Source organism: Mandrillus leucophaeus, unplaced genomic scaffold, assembly GCF_000951045.1.
Source record: "Mandrillus leucophaeus isolate KB7577 unplaced genomic scaffold, Mleu.le_1.0 Scaffold150, whole genome shotgun sequence".
NCBI lineage: Eukaryota > Metazoa > Chordata > Mammalia > Primates > Cercopithecidae > Mandrillus > Mandrillus leucophaeus.
This window is the reverse complement of record NW_012101477.1, coordinates 2,926,377-2,952,143: the sequence shown is the minus strand read 5'-3', so window position 1 is coordinate 2,952,143 and position 25,767 is coordinate 2,926,377. Positions and strand designations below refer to the sequence as shown.

Here is a 25,767-nt window from a genome sequence, read left to right as displayed (position 1 = left end):
GGGTCGGGCCCGCAGGTGGGAAACGCCCTGGGCAGCCTGGAGCCACTGCGCTGGATGCTGCGCTCGCCCTTCGACCGCAACGTGCCGGTCAACCTGGAGCTTCAGGAGTTGCTGCTGGATTACAGCTTCCAGCACCTGGGTGTCTCCTCACAGGTGAAGGGCGGAGTGGGCTGGGCTGGGCTGGGCTGGGCTTGAGGGGAGAGGTGCGGTCTCGTCTCCGCTCACTCTGCTTTCGGAGAGGTAACAGTCACTTCAGTAGCTGCGATTGTCTTTTAGTCGATCAGATGCTAGGCGCTGGGGGTATAGCAGCGAATAAAATGCTGCTTCTTGTATCTTGGAGCATGCATTTGGGCATATATGCTCGTTTGTTAAGAAGTCCATTTATTAACAAATATGTATTGAGCACTTACTCTGTGTCAGGCACTTTTTAGGCATTTGGAGTACATCTGTGAACACACAAAAGCTCCTGTGCTTATGGAGCTATTAATACTATGGAAAGATATTCTAGTATGAAAAGGCAGTAAACATAGAATTAAATATAGTGGATTCTACGCCATGATAGGAGAGGAGGGAGTTACATTTTTTTCAATAAGATGGTCAGGGTAGGACTCGTGAAGGTGATGTTTGAACAAGAACTTGAAGGAGGTGATTCAGATAGCAAGCCGTGTGAATATCTGAAGGAAAAACAGTCCAGGCAGAGGAAACAGCCAGTGAAAAGGCCCCGAGGCAGGAGTGTGCCCTAATCCTAATTGCAAGGCTGCCTGTGTGAGGGGGAGAGTAGTACCTGGAAGAAGATGTCAGAGAGGTAGTGGAGAGGCAGATCACACACCTTATAGGCTTTTACTGCGTGAAATGGGGAGCCATGGCAGGGCGTTGAGCTGAGGAAGGACCTGACTTATGTTCAAAAGGATCACTGTGACTCCTGTATGGAGCATGAATTGTCATGGGTCATAGGGTGGAAACAGGGACGAGTTAGGAGGCTGTTGGAATAACCCAGGTGAGAGATGATGGTGGCTTAGATGAGGCAGGTAGCAGGGAATGTGATTAGAATCAGTTGGATTTTGGAGATACTTTGAAGATAGAGCCAACACGATTTGCTGACGGTTTGGATGGGACCTTGACTTAAATTGACTCTACTTTCGTATTTTCCAGTAAAGATGAGATGAGAGTCTTACAATCGCCTGTGATCAGGTTTTGATTAAGAGGCCAAAAGCAAATTCAGCCCTGCAATAAGGATTTGGGGTTCTTCTATGCTTCAAAAAGAGTATTCTGTTACCACTCATCTATTTGCCCTTTCTTTTCAAAGTAGGGCTGCGTTGATCATCCTATAGTTTTGACAGAAGCTGTGTGCAACCCACTATATTCACGGCAAATGATGTCCGAACTTCTTTTTGAGTGCTATGGGATTCCCAAGGTTGCCTATGGAATAGATAGCCTCTTCAGCTTCTACCACAATAAGCCAAAGAACTCGATGTGCAGTGGACTCATCATTTCATCTGGATACCAGTGTACACATGTTTTACCCATCTTAGAAGGGAGGTGAGTTGCACTTGTGGCATTTGAGTGCTATTTTGAGAAGCATTCAGGAAACATTTAGTGCGTGCTTTAAAGGCAGAGTAGAAAGAGCAAGTACTAGCCTATGAACTGAGCCCTTGGGCTTAGCTTTGAACTACCTCACTGTGTGACTATGGGTAAGTCCCTTTGCCCATAGTTCTGTCCTTTGTGACCTTCTGGAGGGAGTTGGGGTGGATGATCTCTTAGTTCCACATCCATAATTCTACAGTTTTATAATTCTGACTTATGGGGAGATAGCTAACATAGTATCTACAGGTAATAGGCATTCAGTAGAAGTGTTTTGAATAAATTTAATTGAGACCATCTTTGTGTTCTGGAGTGGGGTTTTTTTGTTTGTGTGTTTTTTGACAGAGTCTTGCTATGTCATCCAGGCTGGAGTGCAGTGGCACGATCTCGGCTCAGGGCAACCTCCGCCTCCCAGGTTCAATTGATTCTCCTGCCTCAGCCTCCCGAGTAGCTGGGACCACAGGCACCTGCCACCATGCCCGGCTAATTTTTTTTGTATTTTTTATTTATTTATTTTTTTTTTTTTTGAGACGGAGTCTCGCGCTGTCGCCCAGGCTGGAGTGCAGTGGCCGGATCTCAGCTCACTGCAAGCTCCGCCTCCCGGGTTCACGCCATTCTCCGGCCTCAGCCTCCTGAGTAGCTGGGACTACAGGCGCTGCCACCTCGCCCGGCTATTTTTTGTATTTTTTAGTAGAGACGGGGTTTCACCGTGTTAGCCAGGATGGTCTCGATCTCCTGACCTCGTGATCCGCCCATCTCGGCCTCCCAAAGTGCTGGGATTACAGGCTTGAGCCACCGCGCCCGGCTGTATTTTTATTAGAGGCAGGGTTTCACCATGTTGGTCAGGCTAGTCTCAAACTCCTGACCTCAAGTGATCCACCCTCCTTGGCCTCCCAACTTGCTGGGATTACAGGGGTTAGCCACCGTGCCCAGCAAATTTAAAGTTCTTTAATCATTATTGTTTAGACTTTTCAGATACAGTGCCTGGCACATAATGGACCCATACTAAATATTTTCAAGTTGAATAAAAGGCAAGGGTAGTTTATGTCATATTTAAAAGTCTGTTCCCACTTGATCGTTGAGCTTTCACTGTCTGGTAAGAGCCTAGGCCAGCACTGTGTTCTCCTGAGAAGGTTTCTCACATGGCATAAAGAGACTCACACTTTAGAGCTGAATGTCTGGGTTTGCAGCTCTGCTACTTAACTTCCTCACTTCATTTCCTGACATGTACAATTGGGAACAACTGATTTCCCAGGGTTACTCTGAGAATGAAATGAGATAAGGTAGGTAATGGCACTTTGTAAACTGTAAAGCAGACTGAACATATAAGACAAATACCATTGAATTTCTTGTGAGGTTTCTGTGAAAATCTATGAAGAAAAAAGTAATTCTTAGGTGTTACCAAACACTCCTGATGTATGAAGTTCTCTATGTAAAGAGAATATGCAGAAATAAAAGTAACATGTTAATGTTATATTGAGAGAAAATTACCTGAAGGCTGGGAAATTATCAGAGTGAATCATATCCTGTTCTATGCTGGCATCTGCTGGTGAGGTACGATACAGCAGTGACATTTTAGTTTTCTACAGCAAGTTCCTAGTGCTCTGCCACTTAGTTTCACACATTAGGAAAATAAAATTACTCTGGTTCTTTTACAGTAAACCAGGATGTGTGTGGTTACTTAATGTGTTTACTTAATCAGTAGATGTGGAATGTTCAGGGGAGGGCTTCTTAAACTCTGGGCTTCACCAGTCACCTAGGGAGCCCATTAAAATGCAGATTCCCAGGCCCTACCCCAGAGCAGCTGTGTACTGGGAATTGGCATGTTCAACATTTCCTCCAGCTAATTCTGGGATACTTGGTCCCAGGACTACAGTTTGAGAAATATATGATGAGACTCATTAAGATCTGACTTTGGAGTGCATTCCTGTTAGGTGGCCATGTGACTGTATAGGTGAACTAGGAATGCCTGCCTAGAGAAGAGGCTATACCAGGAGAGCTTTAACGTCCTTTCCAACTGTCAGGTTTTGTGTTTCTCCTGCTGGTCTGTTTCTTCTTTATCTGCCTTAAATTATCTTGTTTCTCCCAAGATGCTTCATATTTCTGTCCTCCAGAAATGTCAGTGCTGTTTTCTACTGCTTGGTTATAGATTAGATGCTAAAAACTGCAAGCGCATCAATCTTGGAGGAAGCCAAGCAGCTGGTTACCTCCAGCGTCTCCTCCAGCTGAAGTACCCTGGGCACCTGGCAGCCATCACCCTCAGCCGCATGGAGGAGATTCTGCATGAGCACAGCTACATCGCTGAGGATTATGTGGAAGGTATCCAAGAGGATGTTTGCCTGCAGCTTTTGGGTGTTGTCTACCTTGTATTCCTTAAATTATTGCCAGCGTAATTCTTTGTTTGCTCACTTTTTAAGCACCCCCTTCCCCTTTTTGTATTCCCTTTCTTAAACTATTCAGTAACCTGATGATTTACGTTGTATGGTTTCCCTTCACAAATGGTAGCTTTTATAACTTGCCTGTAATACAGATCTTGGAATTGTACAACTTTCAACTTTTTCCAGATACTAAACATTTTTAAGAGTGAGCAGAACATATCAGACTAAAAATATCTTAAGTTAGAAAACAATTGAAATTGTTTTATTATACCATTAGCATAACATCTATGCTGCATAAACACTTCTTATTCTTTTCAAGCTTGTCTTGGACTTTTGGTTGTATTTTACACTTCAAATTAAAGTGTGAGTTTTAGTTACTATTGTCACTTGAATGTGATGAAAATATCTTCCTCCTGAATTTAAATAGTTCATATAAAACCAAAGGACTATGGACAATGCCACTGTGAATACAGCTCTATTCCAATAGTGGATTTGCTTGTTCTCGTTGAGGGTGCTGACCTCAGCTGACCAATAATGAGCTCCTGAAGGGCAAAAACTGCATCTTTTTTTTTTTTTAATTTTTAATTGTGAAAACCATGTAACATAAATTTGCCATTTTAACCATTTTAAGTATATGTTTCATGTGTTAAGAGCTGTGTTTTAATTAACTTTAGAAAGCATTTATTCAGCATCTGTTATTCCTGGGATACAAAGAAGTTGGGGAGACAGACAGGGAAATAAATAATTGATGAGAATACTCAGTCTGGAGAGTTAGCGGCAAGTTAGGCTTGCCGGAAGACAGGGCTGAAGCACACAACTCTCCGTGCTCCCACTTCTCTGTTCTCCAGGTGCTCCAGTATTGACTCTTTTTTCTTTTAGTCAACTTTTTCTTTTACAGTTCTATGATATGATTATAAAGAGAGAGCATGAGGGAATTTTTTAGGATGATGGAACTGTTCCGTATCCTGATTGTGGTGTTGGTTACATATGCTTTCTCTTTATAATCAGATCCTGTCTTTATCCACAATAAACAGAAACAGACTACTGATACACTGAACAACTTGAATGAATCTCAAAGGCATGATGTTGAGTTAAAAAAAAAAAAAAGTTTCAAAAAGTACATACTATTTGACTCCATTTACGTGACATTTTGCAAAGATAAAACCATAGTGATACAGAAGAAGTGAGGGAAAGATTGCCTGGACTTGGGATAGAGACAAGCTTTTGGGTGAACTCATTTTCATTTCTCCAGAGTAAATAGATTGCTGGGTCATGTGCTTGCATGGTATGTCTTTCCATCCTTCTACCTTTAATCTACCTATATCATTATATTCAAAGTGAGTTTCTTGGTAGTTGGATCATTTTTTTAAAAATATCTATTCAAAGTCAACCTCTATTTAATTGTTAGGCTAAACCATTTATAATTAGTTTAATTATTCATATGCTTGGATTTATGTTCACCATTTTATTATTTGTTTTGTTTCTTCTGTTTATTGTTCCTCTGTTTCTGTCTCCTGCCTCCTTTTAGGTTATTTGAGCTTTTCTTTTTTAAGTATTTTATCTGTTGTGTTTTTTACTGTACCTTTTTATTGTAGTTTTTAGTGGTTGCTCTAGAGATTACAGTAAACACAACTTTTCATAGTCTACTTAGATTCTGTGTTTACCACTTCAAGGGGAATGTGGAAATGTCAGCACTCTATTGACTCCTTTATTTTGCCCGGTTTATCTTAAAGTTGTCTTATTTATTTCATCTGTATACATTGGAAAGCCATCAGACAGTGTTGTGATTTTTACTTTAAATTGTCGAATAGGTTTTAAAGAACTCATAAGGAGATGAGTCTGTTATGTTTAAGCAGATTTTTATCATTTATATTGCTCTTTCTTCATTCTTGGTGCTCCAGGCTTCCTTCTGGTGGTGTTTCTCGCTGAAGAACTTTACTTAGCAGTTCTTTTAGAACAGGCCTGCTGGCATTATGTCCAGGTTTGGTAGCTGCTTTTAGTTGATTGAGTGGATTCAGGGATTGGGTGGAGTGTATTTTCTCCATCTGACCTATGTCTGAAATGCTGGTATTGATTTAAAAAAAAAACAAAACACACAGAGTCTCTTTCTGTCCCCCAGGCTGGAGTGCAGTGGCGCGATCTCGACTCACTGCAACCTCCGCCTCCCGGGTTCACGCCATTCTCCTGCCGCAGCCTCCTGAGTAGCTGGCACTACAGGCGCCCGCCACCACACCTGGCTAATTTTTTGTATTTTTAGTAGAGACGGGGTTTCACCGTGTTAGCCAGGATGCTCTCAATCTCCTGACCTCGTGATCCGCCCACCTCGGCCTCCCAAAGTGCTGGGATTATAGGCGTGAGCCACCGCGCCTGGCTGGTAATTGACTTTAATTGTTGTGTTAATAGTGTTTCCATTTCATAACTTTCAAAACTGTTTCTTTGAAGAATTACACAAATGGCGGTGTCCTGATTATTATGAGAATAATGTCCACAAGATGCAGCTCCCATTTTCCAGCAAGCTCCTGGGCAGCACCCTGACCTCTGAGGAGAAACAAGAAAGGCGGCAGCAGCAATTGCGGCGGCTGCAGGAGCTCAATGCCCGGCGGCGGGAGGAGAAGCTGCAGCTGGATCAGGAGCGTCTGGACCGACTGCTATACGTGCAAGTAATAGCAGACACAGGGACGGGCGCCCTTCTGTGTTAACAAGATGATCTCAGATTTTCTTGTATATTTTTCCATTGGCCTTAAGATGGTTTGACTGTTTGTCACCTTTGGGGTCAGGAAGGAGTGCAAGGGGGATCATCAGCATAGAATACAGTGTAGAAGCAGCTGCTTCTGAAAGAGCTGTGGACTCCAGCATTATTTATTTTCACCTTATAAACTCCTTTATGTTTTTAAACTTTGTAAGTGTAGCATACATCATGCAAAGTGCACAAATCTTTGTTTCATCTTGATGGATTTTCAAAGTGAAACTCACCCATGTATCTGCTGTCAGGTCAAGAAACAGCATTGTCAGCATCCCCCCCAGAAGGCTCCTTTCATGTCTCCTCTTAGTAACTTTCCCACCTTCCTCCACAACCTTTCTCCGCCCCCCGCCCAAAAAAAAAAGGGGTAACAACCTTTTAGATATCTGTCACCATCATTAGTTTTACCTAATCAGTTGTTGCTAGAACTGTGATGCAATGCTAGCCTAGAGACAGCTAGAGAGGTGGGCAGCTGTGTGAAACTGGAGGGAGCTGGAGGTGTGGCTCTGGGCAGGGTAGGCCAGGGGAGCTCTGGAAGCCCTCTCCAGCTGTCATTTTCTCCATTTGGCTCTGAAGCTACTTTCCTTCCTGTTTGTGAATGTTCTTTTCAGGAACTTCTAGAGGATGGCCAGATGGATCAGTTTCACAAAGCTCTGATAGAGCTAAATATGGACTCCCCAGAAGAGCTGCAGTCCTACATCCAGAAGCTCAGTTCAGCAGTGGAGCAGGCTAAGCAGAAAATCCTCCAAGCGGAAGTCAACCTCGAGGTGGATGTGGTAGACAGCAAGCCAGAGGTAACTGAGGGCCTTGGAAGGAGCAGCCCTTCTTGAGAGGAGGAGTATCCTCAGAGGGCTGACATCAAAGGAGTTTTGCCCAGAGTCGGGAGGAAAAGAGAGCTGAAGGGACGTGAGTGGTGGCAGAGATAGCACTGACCTTGTACCAACTGAAATTCTGTGAGAAGGGATTTCACCCTGTAGATCCCTGGACACCTGAGCGCAGAAAGTGCATTTAACATAGGAAGAACATTCACACAGCAAACCTGTGGTGCTGTCTTGAACCTAAACCAGCTCTACTGATAGTCATTGGCAGTCATATACTTCCTTTAATTTTATTCTAGTATTTTATTAAATATATTGTGGTTGATTATTCATTTACCTCGTTTCCATCTTGATATTCTCTAAGGACAGGGATCATGCTTCATCCATGATTTATGAATTTTTTACAGCAGTTGCTAGTTATGCTCAATAATACATGTATAGGTTGCCTTAAGATCAGCCTTTTATTAGTTGCTAAAGACCCTCTGAATAAGCTCCTTGATTTTCTCTTTTTCTTCTTCCTCTTCTGTTTTCCTCACCCGTGCACTGTTAATAAGTGTTTTTGAGGCCGGGCATGCTGGCTCATGCTTGTAATCTCAGCACTTTGGAAGGCCAGATCACCTGAGGTCAGGAGTTTGAGACCAGCCTGGCCCACACAGCAAAACCCTGTCTCTACTAAAAATACAAAATTAGCCGAGTGTGGTGGCACATGCCTGTAATCCCAGCTACTTGGGAGGCTGAGGCAGGAGAATCACTTGAACCTGGGAGGTGGAGGTTACAGTCAGCTGAGATTGCTCCATTGCACTCCAGCCTGGGCAACAAGAGCAAAACTCCATCTCAAAAACAAACAAACAAAAAACAAAGTGTGTTGCTGTTCGTTTGAGACAGAGTCTTACTTCGTTGCCCAGTTGGAATGCAGTTACATGATCATAGCTCAATGTAACCTCAGACTCCTGGGCTTAAGTGGATCCTCCCACCTCAGCCTCCTAAGAAGCTAGGACTACAGGTGAGCACCACCATGCCCAAGTCATTTTTACGATTTTTTTGTAGAGATGGGGTCTCATCAAGTTGTCCAGGCTAGTCTCGAACTCCTGGCCTCAAGTGAACCTCCCTCCTCAGCCTCCCAAAGCACTAGGATCACAGGCTTGAGCCACCGTGCTTGGTTGTTAATAAGTGTCAAAGTAGCCAAAAGAGCTTAGACCCCAGCATCTTAGTTCCTGTATGGCAAAGGGGCAGCCTGCAGGTAGGTATTCAGTCCAGAAGTCACAGGTAGAGTCCCCTGCCTTTAGAATTGGAACAAAGAGTTTGTAATTGTACATACTATTCCTGGATCTGTCATCCCTAGAATTCCAAAACAAAGTAACTTATTGCCTTGAGACATGTTTTAGGCAGGATAAACCAGACTAGCCTCTTGGTTTTTTTTTTTGTTTTTCTTTTTAAATCAACTTTCATTAAGCTGTTGATTACCTATCCTTCTAGAAAAAAAGATACTTTGGAAAAATGCAAGTCAGTGCCATTTGATGCTTGGGTGTAGCATGGTGCTTCTCAGTGATGTCAGAGTTGCCTTTGGCTCAACAGGAAGCTTACTTTTGCAGTGACTGGCTCCCAGCTGGAGGCTCGCTCATAGTTTCTGCTCTCACTGTTGCATTCTTTGCATCTCGACAGGCTGTCAATTTTGTGAGGACAGTACATGAGTGTATGCTTTATAGAGCACCTTACTGGATCACTAAGATCTTGTGTAGAAGGGGCCTTTACCATCTTCTTCCAACGCAGCATCCCAGATCAGCCTCAGCTGAATCAGTGTGCCTTTTCCATTTTGCTTCTCTCGGTTTTCAGGTCTTTGTTTGAGGTTTGAGTTGTTGCTTACTGAAATCTGGAAGCATGTTGTCTTTGTTATATATTCATCCATATTTAGTTTTTATCATGCTCGACATGTTAGCAGGACATATTCTTCTTTATACCAGAGCAGTGCCACTCAGCCACATGCAGATGAAGGATTTCAGATTTCAAAAGGGGAAAAAAAACCAAACAGCTGTGAAGATGTGATTCTTCAGCAGTTGAGAATCTAGTTTTTCCTTTTCTTTGTTCATTTGTTTGCATTTGTTACATGCTGTGATTCACCACCCATTCCCCCATTCTTTCAGCAGATACTCAGTAGGTACCTACTTCATTTTATGCTCTGGCACACACATTTAAATCTCCTTGGGTTTAGGGGGTTTTGAAATGTTGGACTGCAAAAGATTTTTCTATGTGCAACAAATTTGATGATCAGTTGGGCTGAGGGCAGTGGCTCACGCCTGTAATCCCAGCAGTTTGGGAGGCCGAGGCGGGCGGATCACCTGAGGTCAGGAATTTGAGACCAGCCTGGCCAACATGGTGAAATCCCATCTCTACTGAAAATAGAAAAATTAGCTGGGCGTGGTGGCAGGCGCCTGTAATCCCAGCTACTCGGGAAGCTGAGGCAGGAGAATCGCTTGAACCCAGGAGGCGGAGGTTATAGTGAGCCGAGATTGCACCATTGTACTCCGGCCTGGGCAACAGAGCAAGATTCTGTCTCAGAGAAAAAAAAGCGATGATTGGTCACTAAACCTTTAATGGTTAATCAGCGTTCAGCATTTTAGGGTAATTCTTAATGATCAGAGTCAATTACAGTCACATTTGTGGGATAAAGTTACCATGACACTGGCTAGCCAGTTCTACCTTTCAAAAAGTATTTGTATTATTTTCCAATAATATAATTCATTTAGAATGAATTGAATCGATATATGTGAACCAAAATTCATATTGAAATTCCACTTAAGCAGTAATGGCTGAACTGAATTAATACAGCTGGAATTTAACTAATAGTGATCTCAAAAATCTGTTTTCTTATAGACCAATCTATTCTGGCCCTTGTTATTCTGCAGTTATTTCTGTGAGGATGTTGTGGAGGAGCAGGCTTTGTTAGCATGAATTGTAATGAAGTATTTAAACCAGAAGATGCTTGATTTTCATAGCTACAAGCACAACATAAGAGGGTAGGAGGGGGGAGAACACAGTTTTTGAGCATTATCATTTGTTGGAAAACACAATGGGCCAGATATAGAAAGTTCTCCCGCTTTACTAGCCAAGATCAAGGTTGGCCTCTGCTGCTTCTTACGCCGCTCAAGGCTGTTTTAGGGAACCATGCTGCATCGTCTGTGGTATGCCTTGGCAAACTGTCATTCCATGCAGTTCCAAAAGAACAGTCATATTAGTGTTTCTGAACACCACGTAAGACATGTGGAGACCCTGGCAAACTCTAGCAGGAGAGAAGCCAACCGTGGCAGAGAAAACTGTTCTCTGTTGGATGCCTGTTCTCTGTGTTGAAATTACCAGCTTTGTTCCTCTCTGTGAATCATTTGAATTGGGATAAGTAAATATCCTTTTTATAATTTTTGTGAAGCTAAGAAGTTATCTTAAGATGGTATGCTTTGGAATGAAGCTAGGTGAAGGTGAATGTTGATTTTTTTTTTTTTTTTTTTTTGGCAGCTGAAGAAACCTCTTGAAACCCAAAGCTTTACAATCATCTCTATTCCAGGGGAATTTGAGGGTATATCCCAGGGGCCCACCACTCAGTGCCAGGCGCAGTATACCAGGGATGCAGAGGTGATTAAGATGCAATACCTGCCTTCCTGGGTACTTCAAAAACAAAAAACGAGGGCTATAGCACCATGCTTAGCTGACTGTAATGAAGCATAGCAGGTATGCTGGTAAATGTGTGTGGGAATACACATTTGGTTTTTTGAGAAAGGATTGGATGTTTCAGCTGGTCCTTGAAAGATTATTTGGGCCGGGCACAGTGGCTCACACCTTTAATCCCAACACTGAGAGACTGAGGAGGGAGGATCGCTTGCACCCAGGAATTTGCGACCAATCCCTGAACCTCATAGATCCTGTCTCTAAAAAAAATTTTTTTTGGCCGGGCATGGTGGCTCACGCCTGTAATCCCAGCACTTTGGGAGGCAGAGGCAGGTGGATCACCTGAGGTCAGGAGTTTGAGACCAGCCTGGCCAATGTGGTGAAACTCGTCTCTACTAAAAGTACAAAAATTAGCTGGGCGTGGTGGCAGGCGCCTGTAGTCCCAGCTACTTGAGAGGCTGAGGCAGGAGAATGGCGTGAACCTGGGAGACGGAGCTTGCAGTGAGTGGAGATCGCACCACTGCACTCCAGCCTGGGCAACAGAGCGACACTTCATCTCAAAATAAATAAATAAATAAATTTTAAATTAGCTGGGCATGCATCTGTAGTCTCAGCTACTTGAGAGGCTGAGGTCGGAGGATCACTTGAGCTTGGGAGTTCGAAGCTGCAGTGAGCCATGGTTGTGCCACTGCATTCCAGCCTGGGCAACAGAACGAGACCCTCTCTAAAAAAAAAAGGAAGATTATTTGATTTCAGTAGGTAGCAGAGCAGGAGGGAAGGACATTTTAGGTGGAAAGAACCACACATGCAGGTATATAGAGTGTGAACAAGAAAGGCTGTGGTGGGTGATGAAGTGGAGATTAAGGTCTTTACCCATTAGGCTTACGAGCCTGCATATTATCCTTCAGACATTCGTAGCTTTCCAGGGATGTTGAGCAAGTGAATGAGACAATGAGATTTTGTTTTGGGAAACTAACTGGTGGCAGTTAGGATGATGGTTGAAGGGAGGGGTGAGGCTACAGGGGGGAAAACAGAACAGATGTAGGATCAGATGTAGGATCCCAAGATCTCACTGCCATTTACAAGCCAAGGTGACGAGAGTAGCAGTGTTGATTAGGAATAGAGCATGTGGCATGTGCCGACCCCTTGCTGAGCACCTACATAGGTGTCCTCCTGTTTCATGTTCACAACTCAACGGCTAGGTACTATCATTATCCCTCTTTTACAGACAAGGAAAGATTGGAGTGAGGTCACATAGCTAGAAGTAGTACTGGTCAAATTCAGACACGAGCAGTTCAATTCCAGATTCCACTCTTGTAACCCTTAGGCTGTATTGAAAGGCGGTGGGTAGATGGTAGTGCCTTTGACCAAGTTTGGGAAGATAATTGGCTTAGTTTTGAGCACCTTTTTTTTAAGAGATTGGATCTTACTCTGTTGCGCAGGCTGGAGTACATGGTGTGATGATGGCTCACTGTAACTTCAAACTCCTGGGCTCAATTGATCCTCCCACCTCAGCCTCCCTAGTAGCTAGGACTATAGGTGTGCACCATCACGCCCAGCTAACTTTTTGCTTTTTAATTTTTTGTAGAGATGGGTCTTGCTGTGTTGCCTAGGCTGTTCTTGAACTCCTGGTCTCAAGCAGGCCTCCCACCTTGCCTTTCAGAGTGCAGGGGTTACAGGCATGAGTCACCGCACCTGGCCCTGAGCTCCTTATCTTTAAAATCACTGTAGGACATCAGGTGGAGTTTTTCAGGACTCTGCGGGACATCAGGTGGAGCTAGGGGAGGACAGAATCAAATGGGAAGGGAGAAAAGAAAAATTCCTGGAGAATGCCACCGCTGGAGAGTTAGGTGACAGAAGAAAAGCCAGGACGAAGATTGAGCAAGAGCAGTCAGAGATAAAGGAAGCCAAAAGGATTGATGGGAGAGTTAAGAGCTTGAATGGTCATCTTAGCTAGGATGATAATTATTTTTTGAAACAAGGAAGGCTTGGAAGGATAAGAAAATAGGACATGAGAGTGATCTGGCTGCGATATCTGTCACCCCATTGATTGCTAGGGTTGATCCGGCTGATCTGGCTGGCTAGGCGGGTGTCTCCTGTCCTCACCACTTCGTGTGTGTCCCTCCCGAAGCTGCATGCTTGGTCGAAGAGGACGACCATCCCCAATAGAGGAGGACCGGTCTTCCATCAAGGGTATACGAGTAGCTGTGCTCCCCTGCTAGAACCTCCAAACAAGCTCTCAAGGACATGAAAATAGATAAGGAAGTAGAATGAAGAATAAAGAGGGAAGTTCATTTTTTGAAGCAACTAAGGTGATCTTTTAAGATTCCCAGGGTTGAGATTAGAAAGGAGACTGTGGAGAAGGGTTTTGGGAAAGGGCAGGCAGAAGGAAGCTGAGGAATAACCACAGGATTGCCTAAATAGCACGTGGGACTTTCTGCACTCTTGCCCTGCTGGAGCGTATTTAACTTTTCTATTGCTACAAAAACCACTCCAAACTTGGCAGCATAAAACGACAACAATTTTATTGTGTTCATGGGTTTGGTGGGTGAGGAATTTAGAGAGGATACAGCAGGGATCTCTGCTTCAAGGTGCCGGGAGCCACTGCTGGGAAGAATTAAATAGTTGGGGACTGGAATCAGCTGGAGGGTTTTTCACTTGTCTGGTATCTGGGCTGGGAGGACTTAAGGGCTCGGTTCATGGGGGACTCTTGACCCAGGCACCTACACATGGCTTCTTCATGTGCCTTGGGCTCCTCCCAGCATGGCCACTGGTTTCCAAGAGGGAGCTTCCCAAGAGAGCAGCCAGAGAGTGAATGTTTCAAGAGATGAAAGCATAAGAAAGCTGCATGACCTTTTAGGACCTTACCTCAGAAGTCACATGACATCATTTGCACCATACTTTGTTGGTTGTAGTCCTCACAGTCCCCCACTGAGACTCAAGGGGAGGAAACAAAGCCCCTCCACCTCTTTATGAGGAGTGTCAGGGTCACAAAGCGTGTGGGATAGAAGTTACTGTTGTGACCTTCTTTTAAAAATATAATTTGCTCCAGAGCCCAAGTGGAAAGAGTACTGGGAGGCATCCTTTAGACTGCAGGCTTATTGGTTGGATGTAACGGAAGCAGATAGAGTTCATGGAGGGATGGTGGCAAAAGTGATTGGATTCCAGGCTGGGTAGAGAAGGGTGTGTGAATCCACAGGAAAGGTCATCACTTGGATTGAGGGAGGCCAGGGTGGAGGTTAGGATGAAGATGAAAAATAGGGTAAAAATGTGGGGTGTAGAGAGGAACGACTGCAGTGGACCCCAGTGCTTGCTTTCACCTGTTACTTGGGGAATCACAGGTTACAGGTTTTGTCTGTAGTTATCTTAAATACACAGATGATATTTTTGTCTTCAACCCAGTAATACGACAGAATTATTTAAGGGACCAAATTAAGTGTGTGTTTAAAAGGGAAGAGGGAAGAGTTGTTCATTTCTCACCCAACGCTGCCCCAAGTTCATGTCCCACTTATACATAGATGGAGAAGCGGCTCAGAGTGTGCTTTTCCAGCTCTGCCTCTGTGGACCTTTCATATACCTTTGGTTGCCTTCCAAGCTGGATCAGTGACTGCAGAGCCTGGCCGCCTTCTGTTATGTCACACTGCCTCCTGGTTCCTGCTTCCCCCAGATGACAAACCACCAAATGAAAAACAACTTTGATGATCAATTTCCACTCCTCTCCTGGAACCCTTTAGGGTCATTCCTGAAGAACTGGGTTTGGTGCCAAGGCAGAATAGGCACAGACACTCCTGTGGGAGGGCTCCTTTCTTGTGAGGGGAGCTGAGAGTCTTCCAGATCACAAACTGCAGATGGCAAGGGGAATGTTCCTTTACTCCCTCTCTGCTGTCCCTGCTTGGACAGAGGAGCCTGTCATTGTCGCAGCTGGCCTTGCTGCTGCGTGTAAAATCTTTCATTGATCTCTTGTATTACCTACTCTGACCTTAGGCTAGATCGTTTCCATATTCCTAAAGCCCCCACTTGTCTTATCCTCGGCCTCATGATTTATAGAACTCCAGCTTAAGGCAGAACAGAGACTTCGGAACTGAGTAGTTCTGTCTCTTCCCGCGTGTCCACTGTCTGCTAGTGCTATGTGACCTTGGGCAAGTTACTTCACCTCTCTGAGCGACAGTTTCCTCACCCATCAAATACAGCAATATCTGCAGTGAGGATTGTGCAGATAGCAGGTGTCCCTCCCCTCTGTGTCTGATTCAGTATTGGCAGGGACAGCTTTTCCTTCCTTCCCTGAGAGCAGGGTTCTTTAGATTCGTGTCACCCAACCCATCTTCTTTCCTCCTCAAATTACCCCTATAAACCAGCCCCCTCATCCTGTACACAAGTCTCACATGAAGAAACGTTCGCTTTCCTTTCCAGGGTTGATCCTCAAGCCTGGAAAATCCCCCTCAAATATTGTAGAGTCATCTATACTGAACAGAATTTAGAGTACATTGTCACCCATTTTGCATGCCATATTTGCCACATGACTTTTGGTGTGTGAATGTGTGTGGGGTATTGAGGGGTATTGCCTTATTTTAATGCCAGTTTACATTTGCAGTATATATGAGTAGGTTCGAGAGAAGTATATTTAAGTCCTCTGAATTATGTTGGTAATTTACATACTTCATAAATTCCGAGAGTAAGGCGAGACTCAGAATGCATACTCACTGGCGCAGTCTCCTCTCAAGCATACTTGGCTATTGGTTACACTCCGCTTGAACCCTCCCAAGACGCTGCCTCATAAGACAGCCCATTCTGCAGCAGCTCTCATTGTTACAGCATTCTTCCCTGGGATGCAACTAAATATTTCCACCCGCAACTTCTCTCCAATGACAGATGTCCAGTGACAGATGGTTAAAGATGTCTTTCAGAACCACCACCATCCCCAGCTTACTTTGTACAGATTAGAATTAAAAGCGCCCTAACTTCTCTTTTGGAAATGGTGCCGGCATGTCTAGACCCTGCCCAGGTTCATTGTGGTCACAGAGGAGAGCTTGTTCTGCAGGACTCCACAGATAGGAAGCACTCTGCTACCTTGGGGCCTCTAGTCCCATTCCCAGCCCAGCAGGACCTGCTGTTAAGGGACCGATTGTTAAGCTCATTAGTGTTGGCACATACATTTATTTAATAATTTATTTATATCTCTGAGGCAGAGTCTTGCTCTTTCACGCAGGCTGGATTACAGTGGCATGATCATGGCTCACTGTAGCCTCAACCTGCCAGGCTCAAGTGATCCTCCCACCTCAGCTTCCCAAGTAGCTGGGACTACAGGTGCTCACCACCACACCCAGCTAATGTTTGTACTTTTTGTAGAGGTGGGGTTTCACTGTGTTGTCCATGCTGGTCTCGAACTCCTGGGCTCAAGCAGCCCGCTTGCCTTTGCCTCCCAAAGTGCTGGGATTACAGGCGTGAGCCACCGCTCCCTGGCCAGCAGATGTATTTATTAATTATTAAGAGATTGCTTTAACTTTGCTGGTAGTCTAGCTGCCTTGTAGGATAGCAGCTGTCACACCCTTCCCTCAGAGTTGCGTGTGTGGTGGTGTGACTCATGCAAGCAGCAAGTCTTCCACGGGGCCCAGCCATGAGCTGGCACCATCAGAAGGCTTTAGAGAAGGCGGGGGTTGGTAAGGCTTGTATAAAGTAGGAAAGGTAGGAGATCAAAGCAAAGCCTGTTCCTGGCTTTTTAGTCTTCGTGTTCATGTGTGCTTTTTTAAAAATAGCTTAGAAACATTTTCATAGTTTTTATGTAAGGTTTTAGAACATTGAGCAAGATCCCAGTTCTTTTTTGTGGCACTAAAGTGATAGAACTGAGGCCTGCTGAAGGTACAGGTTCCATTTCATTTTGCTGCTTCTCCTCTTAGACCCCTGACCTGGAGCAGCTGGAGCCATCTTTGGAAGATGTGGAAAGCATGAATGATTTTGATCCCTTGTTTTCAGAGGAAACACCTGGAGTGGAGAAGCCGGTCACCACTGTCCAGGTTTGACTCCTACAGCCCAGAACATGCTTATTCTTTGAAGGTGTTGACTTAAATGGCTGGGCTAGTCTGTTTCTTTAGGACTTAAAACAAAACTGTTATATTTTTAGAAAATTGGGTACCAATACTTAAAACATCTGAAATCAGGGATTTTTTTTCCCCAGTGATTGATGGATTGGTTCCAGCACCAAGATCTATGAATCTGTGAGAAACAGTCCACCCAGCAGAAACATTTGGGAAAGTGATTGGGAACTTGAGATCTGAAGACTGGCTCCTAATGGTTTCATTTACATTTAAGCCAATGCCAGTACACATAATCCTCTTTGGAGTCTATGTTTCTGTCATTACAATACCAACCAGATAAACTGTCCTGAGTCTGAGACCCGCCTGGGAGAGAGCTTCCTTGCCAGCAGGGATGGGGCACTAAGCAAGGCACTGAGCAGGAGACTTGTCCTTTAGGCTGGGCCTTTTACTGCTGCTCTCCACAAAGCCTCTCCCTGCAACTCGGGGACCATTTCATGATGGAAACATGTACATGTTTATAATATACAGGTTGGAAGAAGGTAGGAAATTGAATTAGCAGGTCAAGAGAGTTGGGAGAGGCTATACTGGCATTAACAAGGGACAGAAACTGTTGGGATAAGAAATGCAGTTTGAGGAAACTAGCCACTGGAATATTTGTCATTTGGCCTAAAAATATCTTTTAAACCTTGGGTTTTTAAAGCCCGTGTTTAACTTGGCAGCATATCATCAGCTGTTTGTTGGGACAGAAAGAATTCGAGCTCCAGAGATTATTTTCCAGCCATCTCTCATAGGAGAAGAGCAGGCTGGGATTGCAGAGACTCTTCAGTACATTCTGGACAGGTGAGACAGCGAATCTGCTTTTCCTTCTATTTTCCTGAAACATTTCCTTGGATTTTGCATTGAATGGTAGATGTGATGGTCAGGCACTTGAAAATGCGTCTCACTCTCTTCTCTTCATTGACTTGCTGTGCTCAGACAGTATTCCCTTAATCTCTTATCACCAGGCCTGGCACCTAACTGGCACCTAACTGGAGCTCCGTAGTTAGTTGTTTTCTGAACCTATAAATGCTGGGTTGACTTGAGTAGCTTTAAGAGTGTCTTTTAAGTTTGAACAACCCAATAACATGTACACTGGTTTCCATGTAAACCTTCACATTATTAAAGATTAGTGATCTTAAATCACCCTAAAATATTGCAGAGCTAATAAAATTTTTCCCCTCCTTTCCATTCCTCTTAAATGTAAACTTAAGAGTTTATATTTCCATAAGAATCCAGGTGTTTTACCCATTTATGCGGGCATTTACCTGAAGTGTGAGTTTGATCATTCAAGTTGGTCAAGTAGGGAATCGAATTTTGTAGGACTCTGGCTGCTGTTGGTTATAACGACAGGGAAACGTGTACCTAGCAAGGAAGAAAAAGCTGCTGCTGCCACTTTGAGTGCCTTTGAGCCTTGTCTTAACAGTGGTTGGAAAGTGATCAAATATGTCTTAGATAAAGCTGTTATTAAAAAAGATAAAAAGAAAGCACAGGTCGATAGATGGGCCCTGAAAAGGGAGGCATGGCTTTTGGGGATAATGGAAATGTTTGTCCCTTGATTGTAGTGATCGTTACTGGAACGTATAAATTTGTTACACTTTATCAAAACGTATGCAAATTTATTCTCGTTTATTTTTTTAAAAATGTATTATAAAAGTATAAAAATTCTAATCATGTTAAGGAGATAAGTTGGCCATTCACATTATGGTTTTGTCTGGCTATGTGGACACATTGGGCTGGCATTCTGTAGAGACACAAATGAAAATTGAAAGTTTTGGTTTTTTTTTTTTTTTTTTTTTTTTAGCTTTTTGTGTAGATGTTTTTCTGTTTTGTACTGAGAGCTTACATTTCTGCATCCACATTTTGTTCTGATATTTGAGTTAAGGGACTATATTAGGAGTTGTTTCTTTCCTAGGTACCCAAAGGACGTTCAGGAAACGCTGGTTCAGAACGTTTTCCTCACTGGCGGGAACACGATGTATCCTGGGATGAAAGCCAGAATGGAGAAGGAACTGTTGGAGATGAGACCCTTCCAGTCTTCTTTTCAGGTACTGATTGTTTGAGTAGTCAATTATTCTGAAAATAGCATTACCTGTTTTCTGATTGCAAAAGTAATAATCATGCAGAAATATCCACTGTTAACATTTTTGTGGCTTTTCTTCTGATCTTAAGTCCATGTTTAATTTTTAAAGCAAAATGGAAATCGTGTTTTATATACTATTTTGTGGTTTCTTTAAATTGGAAGATGAAGACATGCATAGAATTCTAATAGTGTGAAAAAGTGTACCTGAAAAGTCAGTCATTCTCCCTACCCAGTTCCGGCCCTGCAGGCAGAGCTTGTCTGCCATACATTCTCTACACATGTGAGTGTGTACTGCTTTGTAAGCTGAACTGAACTTGTCATGAACATTTTCCCATGTCATTGTTCTGTTAAAATACTATCTTTATGACTGGTGTGAATGCCCCACAATTTACCTACCAAATCCCTGATTACCAAGAAACATGGTCTGAGCTCCCATCATGGATCAGGCACTGTGGGGACGCTGAGATGTCCTGAACACAGCACCTGGCTGCAAGGACCTCACTATCTGAGCAGGCAGCAGCCAGGTAAATCAGAGCATAAGGGATATACAGGCATGGGCACCTGGCAGTCTCCATTGGCGTTCAGAAAAGGCTCCATGGATCTGGATCTTCTCAGGATGAATAGGTGTTTGCCATGTAGACAGTGTGGGGCATGGGACACATTGGAGAGAGCATCCCAGACAGAAGGATTAGCATGAGCAAGGGCACACAGGCCAGAAGCTTGTTGAGGGAGTGAGAAGTGGCTGAGTGTTGCTGGAGCACGTGGCTGACAAAGAGGAGAGGAGGTGGGTGAGGTAGAGAGGTCAGCAAAGCCCACACTGTGCAGAGCCTGTGCATCCTGCTAAGAAGCTTGGCCGTGGTCTGCTCTGCTGCATGATGTAGTGTACATTCAGGGTGGCGTCTCGGGGCTTTGGTCCTGACTCCATCGTCACCATTACTGAATTGTGCTAAGCTTTGGCTTTCTCAGGGGTAGGAAGGGGTAATCGGTATGTGTTGCTGGGATTCGGTGTACTGGTGCACGTCAAGCGCCCAACAGTGGGCCTGCATGTAATAAACTCTCAGACATGAGCTGTTGTTTTGAGGGTCCCTGAGACCATTCCAGGCAGGATGTTTCTCTGGGAGGATTCACAGGACTCAGCATGTAATCATACTTACAGCTGTGACTTAGTACGGCAACTCAGCAGAGAAACAAGGTGCCTGGGGTGAAACCTGGGAGCAACCAGGTGTAAGTGTCTGAGGCCTTTCCCTGTGGAGTCACACAGGACATAATTTCCCCAGCAGTGCCTTTAAGAGCGCATTAAGTGTCACCAACCAGGGAAGTTGGTAGGAGACGCAGTGCCTGGGGTTTTATTTGGGGACCGATCACATAGGCGCCCCCTGCTTGGAGCATACCCAAATTCCAGGCTCACAGAAGGGAAACATGTGTTTGGCATAAACCACATTATTTGTATGAATGGGCTTATTGAGCCACTCGTACCAGGTGGTGGTGGGGACCTCCCAAAATCCAAGTTCCCAGATGCCTGCCAAGGCCCCACCCTTGGAAGTAGCCTTTCTAAGGTAACAGTAGGGCTTTTCTGTACAGCTGTTATCTTTAGCCATAGTGATGAACCATGAAGGAGCCTAAGCAGGGACTGTGATCTGATTTACATTTAGTAAGATATATTTGACATTGATGTGCAAAATAGGGTATTAAGAGAAATGTTGGAAGCAGACCAGTTAGGAGGCAGCTTCCCAGCCTCTAGGAGGAAGCCCTCACTCCACTCGTCAGGCTTTACAGGGTCCCTTGTGTTCTGACCTTGAAGAACCGTCCAGGGTTCTCTCATCATTCCCCCTTCCACCCTGCACTTCAGCCACAGCTCACTGCTATTAGTTTTCCAGAGTTTTCCTGCCTTAGGGCCTTTGCACATGCTGGCTCCCTTTGCATAGAGTACTCTTTCTAGCTCATCCAGCTCTCTCAGTGGCTGGTTTCCTGGAAATCACTTCCTCCAGGAAGCCTTCCCTGTCCTTTCCTATGTTCCTTACGAGATCTACCTGTTAGGGAAGAGACAACCACTGTCTTGTGAAATGTGTCCCAAGCCCTTGGCACAGTGTCACTTGGTAGCTCTGCAGGAAATAGGAAAGCAGTGGCAGAGGGAGAGGAAGAGAGGGAGTTGATGTGAAAGAGGCTAAGGCAGTCAAATTGTCAGAACTTGTTAGTAAGTTGGATCTGAGGAGGGAAGTGAGACCTAAGATAATTCCTAAGTTCTAGGTGGAGCAACTAGTTTGCTGAATAAGAGATTCACTGGACGAGGAGCTGTGGGAGGAAGGACAGACTTAAGGGAGAGGATAGTGTGTTCCATTTCCAGGGTGGACACACGGAGAGGTGGCCACAGCTAACTGGATGAGCGCTCGGTGGGGAAGGGGGAAGGCGAGAGGGTAGTTTTACACCCTTCCACCTGCCACAAGCATAGATGTGTTCTGGGCACTCTTCGGGAGGGTAGGTGATGTTAAGGATGAATTCCTAAAGAACACTAGCATTTAAGGGCTGTAGGACACCCATGAGTCTAAGAAGGAGGTGGAGGAAGAGGAGGGGGGAGCAGGAGAGAGCAGCAGTGCTGAAGCCAAGGGGTGACAGGAAGGGGCGTGAGCATGGGGCTGAGTCACGCTGGCAGTAGCGACTTAGGATGAAGTAGTAGAGAAAAAAATCGTAGAGGATTTTCAAGATGTGTTTCTTGATAATTTCCAAAGTCTCCCATGAATCACTTTGTGAGCATTGGTTGTAGGAATGCTGCTACCAGCCAGATCTTTTCCCAGCCCTGCTTTTGCTGTTTTGGTCTCACCTGACCTTGCCTCAGCTCCCCCCGACTCCTGTTTCTGCCCCCTTTCACATTGTAATGTCATGAGTGTGTCACACCGTCACTAAGCCCTGATGTTCCAATTTTAGATTATATATTCAGCAGTGGCTCAAACACACCGGCCACCTAAGGCCCTCCGTGATCATTAGAAGGAAGAGAACCCCAAGATGTGCAAATTTACAACTTTAAGTTCCTGTTTTTTCTTAAACAGCAAAACATTTTTAAATATTACAAAAATATCAGACAATTTAAACCAAAATGAAAACCAAGAAAACTGTAGTTTCAGTCTCTGCGAGCAATGTTGTTTGTGTACTCTCCGGTCGTTTTCATCTCATGTATGGTTTTCACCAAAAAGAGATCGTTGACAGCTTATTTTGTAACCTGTAATTTTTTCACTTTCGAATTATTGTGACACTGTTTTTATATGAATAGGTACATTTCCAGAGCATCCTTTTTATGGCTATATAGTCTATTAATCATATATCTTGCTGCATTTTTTATTAGTAATGATGAGAGCTACGCTTTATTGAATACTCTGTAGCAGGCAGCATCTACCACGTGCCTTACACTCATGCACTTAAGTCCCCTGAAGCCAGGGGGTGGGGCCTCTGGTTATCCTAGTGGCGAGGTCCTGGTTCACAGGCCCCTTGCCCACGTGGCAAGCCCAGCAGCTGGACTCCTGAGCCTGCACTTTCCCACCTCCATTTGCGCATGCTGATTCCACCATTACGGCCTCTGCCCTTCACTCCCGAAAGTTCTGAAACCACCATTCCAACCTGGAACTCATGGGATTGGTGGAGTGGGGAGGTGAGAGGGAGGTAGGAAGTGAGGCGGGTAACTCCAGGACACAGGAGGCCCGATGGGAGCTGCAGCGTTACCATAATGATCAGGTCAGCCTAGCCGAGGGCCTTCTCAGAGCTGCTGAACCCCAGCCCAACTCCGATGAGAAGAAGGGGAAACTAAGTGCCAGCAGCCTCACAGGGAACGCCCAGGTCACCCCTCTCTGCTGCCATTTCTCCTGAGGCTCTTTTGCTACCCTGGCTAGAGCTGCCTTGCAGCGGCCCCTGTTTCCCTCTGCTCAGAGCGGGGAGCAGGGCCAGGAAGGCCTTTTCCCCAGGTCACAGGCCAGCCTCCGCTTCACCTCTCCCTGACAGCTTGTGGTTGACAGCATCGCGCAGCAGGAGGCTGAGCCACTGGCCCCTCTCTGACCCCGAGTGTCAGGTCTTGTGTTAGTAAAATGTCTGACAGCCATGTGTTCTGAAGAATCTGGGCATTCCAGCTCAGCTTTGTTTACAGGGTGTGGAGCTAGCCCCGAACTGTCTTGGAGTGCACTGGGCCCACCTATGTGTATATTTCTGGGGATAAAATATCGGGGGCTGTAGCTGAGCCAGGTGAACATTCACGCCTGGAGCCCTGGTGGAGGTGTCCTGGTGAATCTTCTTTGTGTTTCAGGTTCAACTTGCCTCAAACCCTGTGCTGGACGCCTGGTACGGTGCTCGTGACTGGGCCTTGGACCACCTAGATGATAATGAAGTTTGGATCACCAGGAAAGAATATGAAGAAAAGGGAGGAGAGTACCTCAAGGAGCACCGTGCTTCCAACATCTATGTCCCCATCCGCCTGCCGAAGCAGGCCTCCCGCTCCTCAGATGCCCAGGCATCCAGCAAGGGTTCTGCTGCTGGCGGAGGTGGTGCTGGCGAGCAGGCGTAGCAGAGGCCCTTCAGAGAGGCTGCCCTGCACACCATGCCTTGGGCCATGTTGGCAGCATGACAAGACCGTGATTGTGCTAGATGTATCCACCCAAGTCTGTTGGTCACATTTGGCAGCAAAATGGATTTCTCCTGGGGAGAACAAAGTTAAGGGACACTGAGACCTGTCCTTCAGAATTAGGTTCACTTGGGGGCTTCTGTGGTGAAGAGACTAACTAGCCTTCTGATGTCTTTGTTCAACTGTGACCGGCTGTGCAGTCAGCTTCCTGTAGCAGTAAATGAAGACAGAGTGGAGGACACAAATGTACAAAATGCACAAGACTGATTTCTTACCACGTTTTAGTCTTTTTTGTTTTAAAAAAATTATTTAAAATTTATCTTGTCCGTGTAGATACTTTATTCTTCTGGATGTATTCAGAAATTGCATGAATGCCCAGCGAGGGGAGGTCTTTCATGCATATGAAAAGGTAATGTTTATTGCCAGGCACAGTGGCACATGCCTGTTAAGGCCCAGCTATGTGGGAGGCTAAGGCAGGAGGATCGCTTGAGCTCAGGAGTTGGAGGCTATCGTGTGCTGTGATCGCACCTGTGAATAGCCACTGCACTCCAGCCTGGGCAACATAGGAAGACCTTGTCTCTAAAAAGATACATTTTTCATAAAAGGTAATGTTTGTGCAATAAAAGCAGTTGCCTCAGGAACCAGAAATATTTCCCTCCTCCTATTTTTTCCCCTTACAGATAAGGAGAAAAGGCCCAGAAAGTTACCAACATGTGAGGTCACTCTGCAAGCCAGGGACCTGCTTGGTGCCAGAGCCAGTGGCCAGCTTTGTTCATACTTTCTCTGCTGGAAACTTTTCCACCATACAAGGCCTACAAATGTTTTATTTCTGTCCCTCTGAGTTTTTGGCACCTTAACTTTTTCAGACTTTTCGGAAGAAAGAAAGAGACTGGAGGAGGTTTATCCTGTGTCCTATTCAGTTTTGCCATAACCTCACATTCCCTGTACCTTCCCAGCTCTGTCTTAAGTGGACGGATAACCCCTCCCTTTTACAGAGATTGCTTGGTGAGAATTTTAACTCAAAGACAACCAATTATTGATCCCAGAAGGCCCCTGAGCTAGTATCATTGTCACCGAATTTGTACCTTTAAATCTCATGGAGCCTCTAGCCCACCCCTCTGATGAGGCCACCACAGAACCTGTTTGCTCATACGGTTTACCAAGGGTCATATCACCTGGATCTCCAGCTCTGGAGGGCTTAGAAACTGCAGACTGGGAGGGAAGGAGCAGTGGTGATGGAGAGAATGGAAGACCACAGCTGACCCTAGACAAAGGAAAAAGGAAAGGTTATCACAAACCTAAACAGAAGATGCACAGGGGGAAGATACTCCATTGAAAAGAAATAAACGAAATAAGATAGTAATCGATACGGAAAAGAGGCAAAGGAAATTAAACTGTAGTTGAAAATTTGACTATATTGAGCTTTTGTGGTGCTGGTGGTAAAAACAACGTGACATAAACTTTACCATCTTAACCATTTTTTTTTGTTTTGTTTTTGTTTTGAGACAGAGACACTCTTTCGCCCAGGCTAGAGTGCAGTGGCGCAATCTTGGCTCACTACAGCCTCCACCTCCCGGGTTCAAGCAGTTCTCCTGCCTCAGCCTCCCGAGTAGCTGGGACTACAGGTCTGTGCCTCCAAGTCCGACTAATTTTTTGTATTTTTAGTAGAGATGAGGTTTCACTGTGTTAGCCAGAATGGTCTAGATCTCCTGACCTCGTGATCGGCTTCCCAAAGTGCTGGAATTACAGGCATGAGCCACCGCGCCTGGCCCATCTTAACCATTTTTAAGCGTCCAGAACAGGAGTGTTAACTCAGTGCACATTGTTGGTCAAAAGATCTCC

At 45.0% G+C, this 25,767-nt stretch overlaps 1 protein-coding gene across 1 annotated transcript; it reads left to right on the top strand.

The window, feature by feature from the left end:
- ACTR5 (ARP5 actin-related protein 5 homolog (yeast)) lies at positions 1–24,568 on the top strand (the record flags this gene model as incomplete). The annotated part of the gene is made up of 9 exons (XM_011974969.1): positions 1–153; positions 1,310–1,539; positions 3,731–3,900; positions 6,402–6,619; positions 7,311–7,493; positions 17,069–17,185; positions 17,907–18,046; positions 19,158–19,290; positions 23,611–24,568. Coding segments are annotated over 9 exons (1,602 nt in total), but the record flags the coding sequence as incomplete, so codon positions are not given.
- Between the last annotated feature and the right edge of the window lie 1,199 nt (positions 24,569–25,767).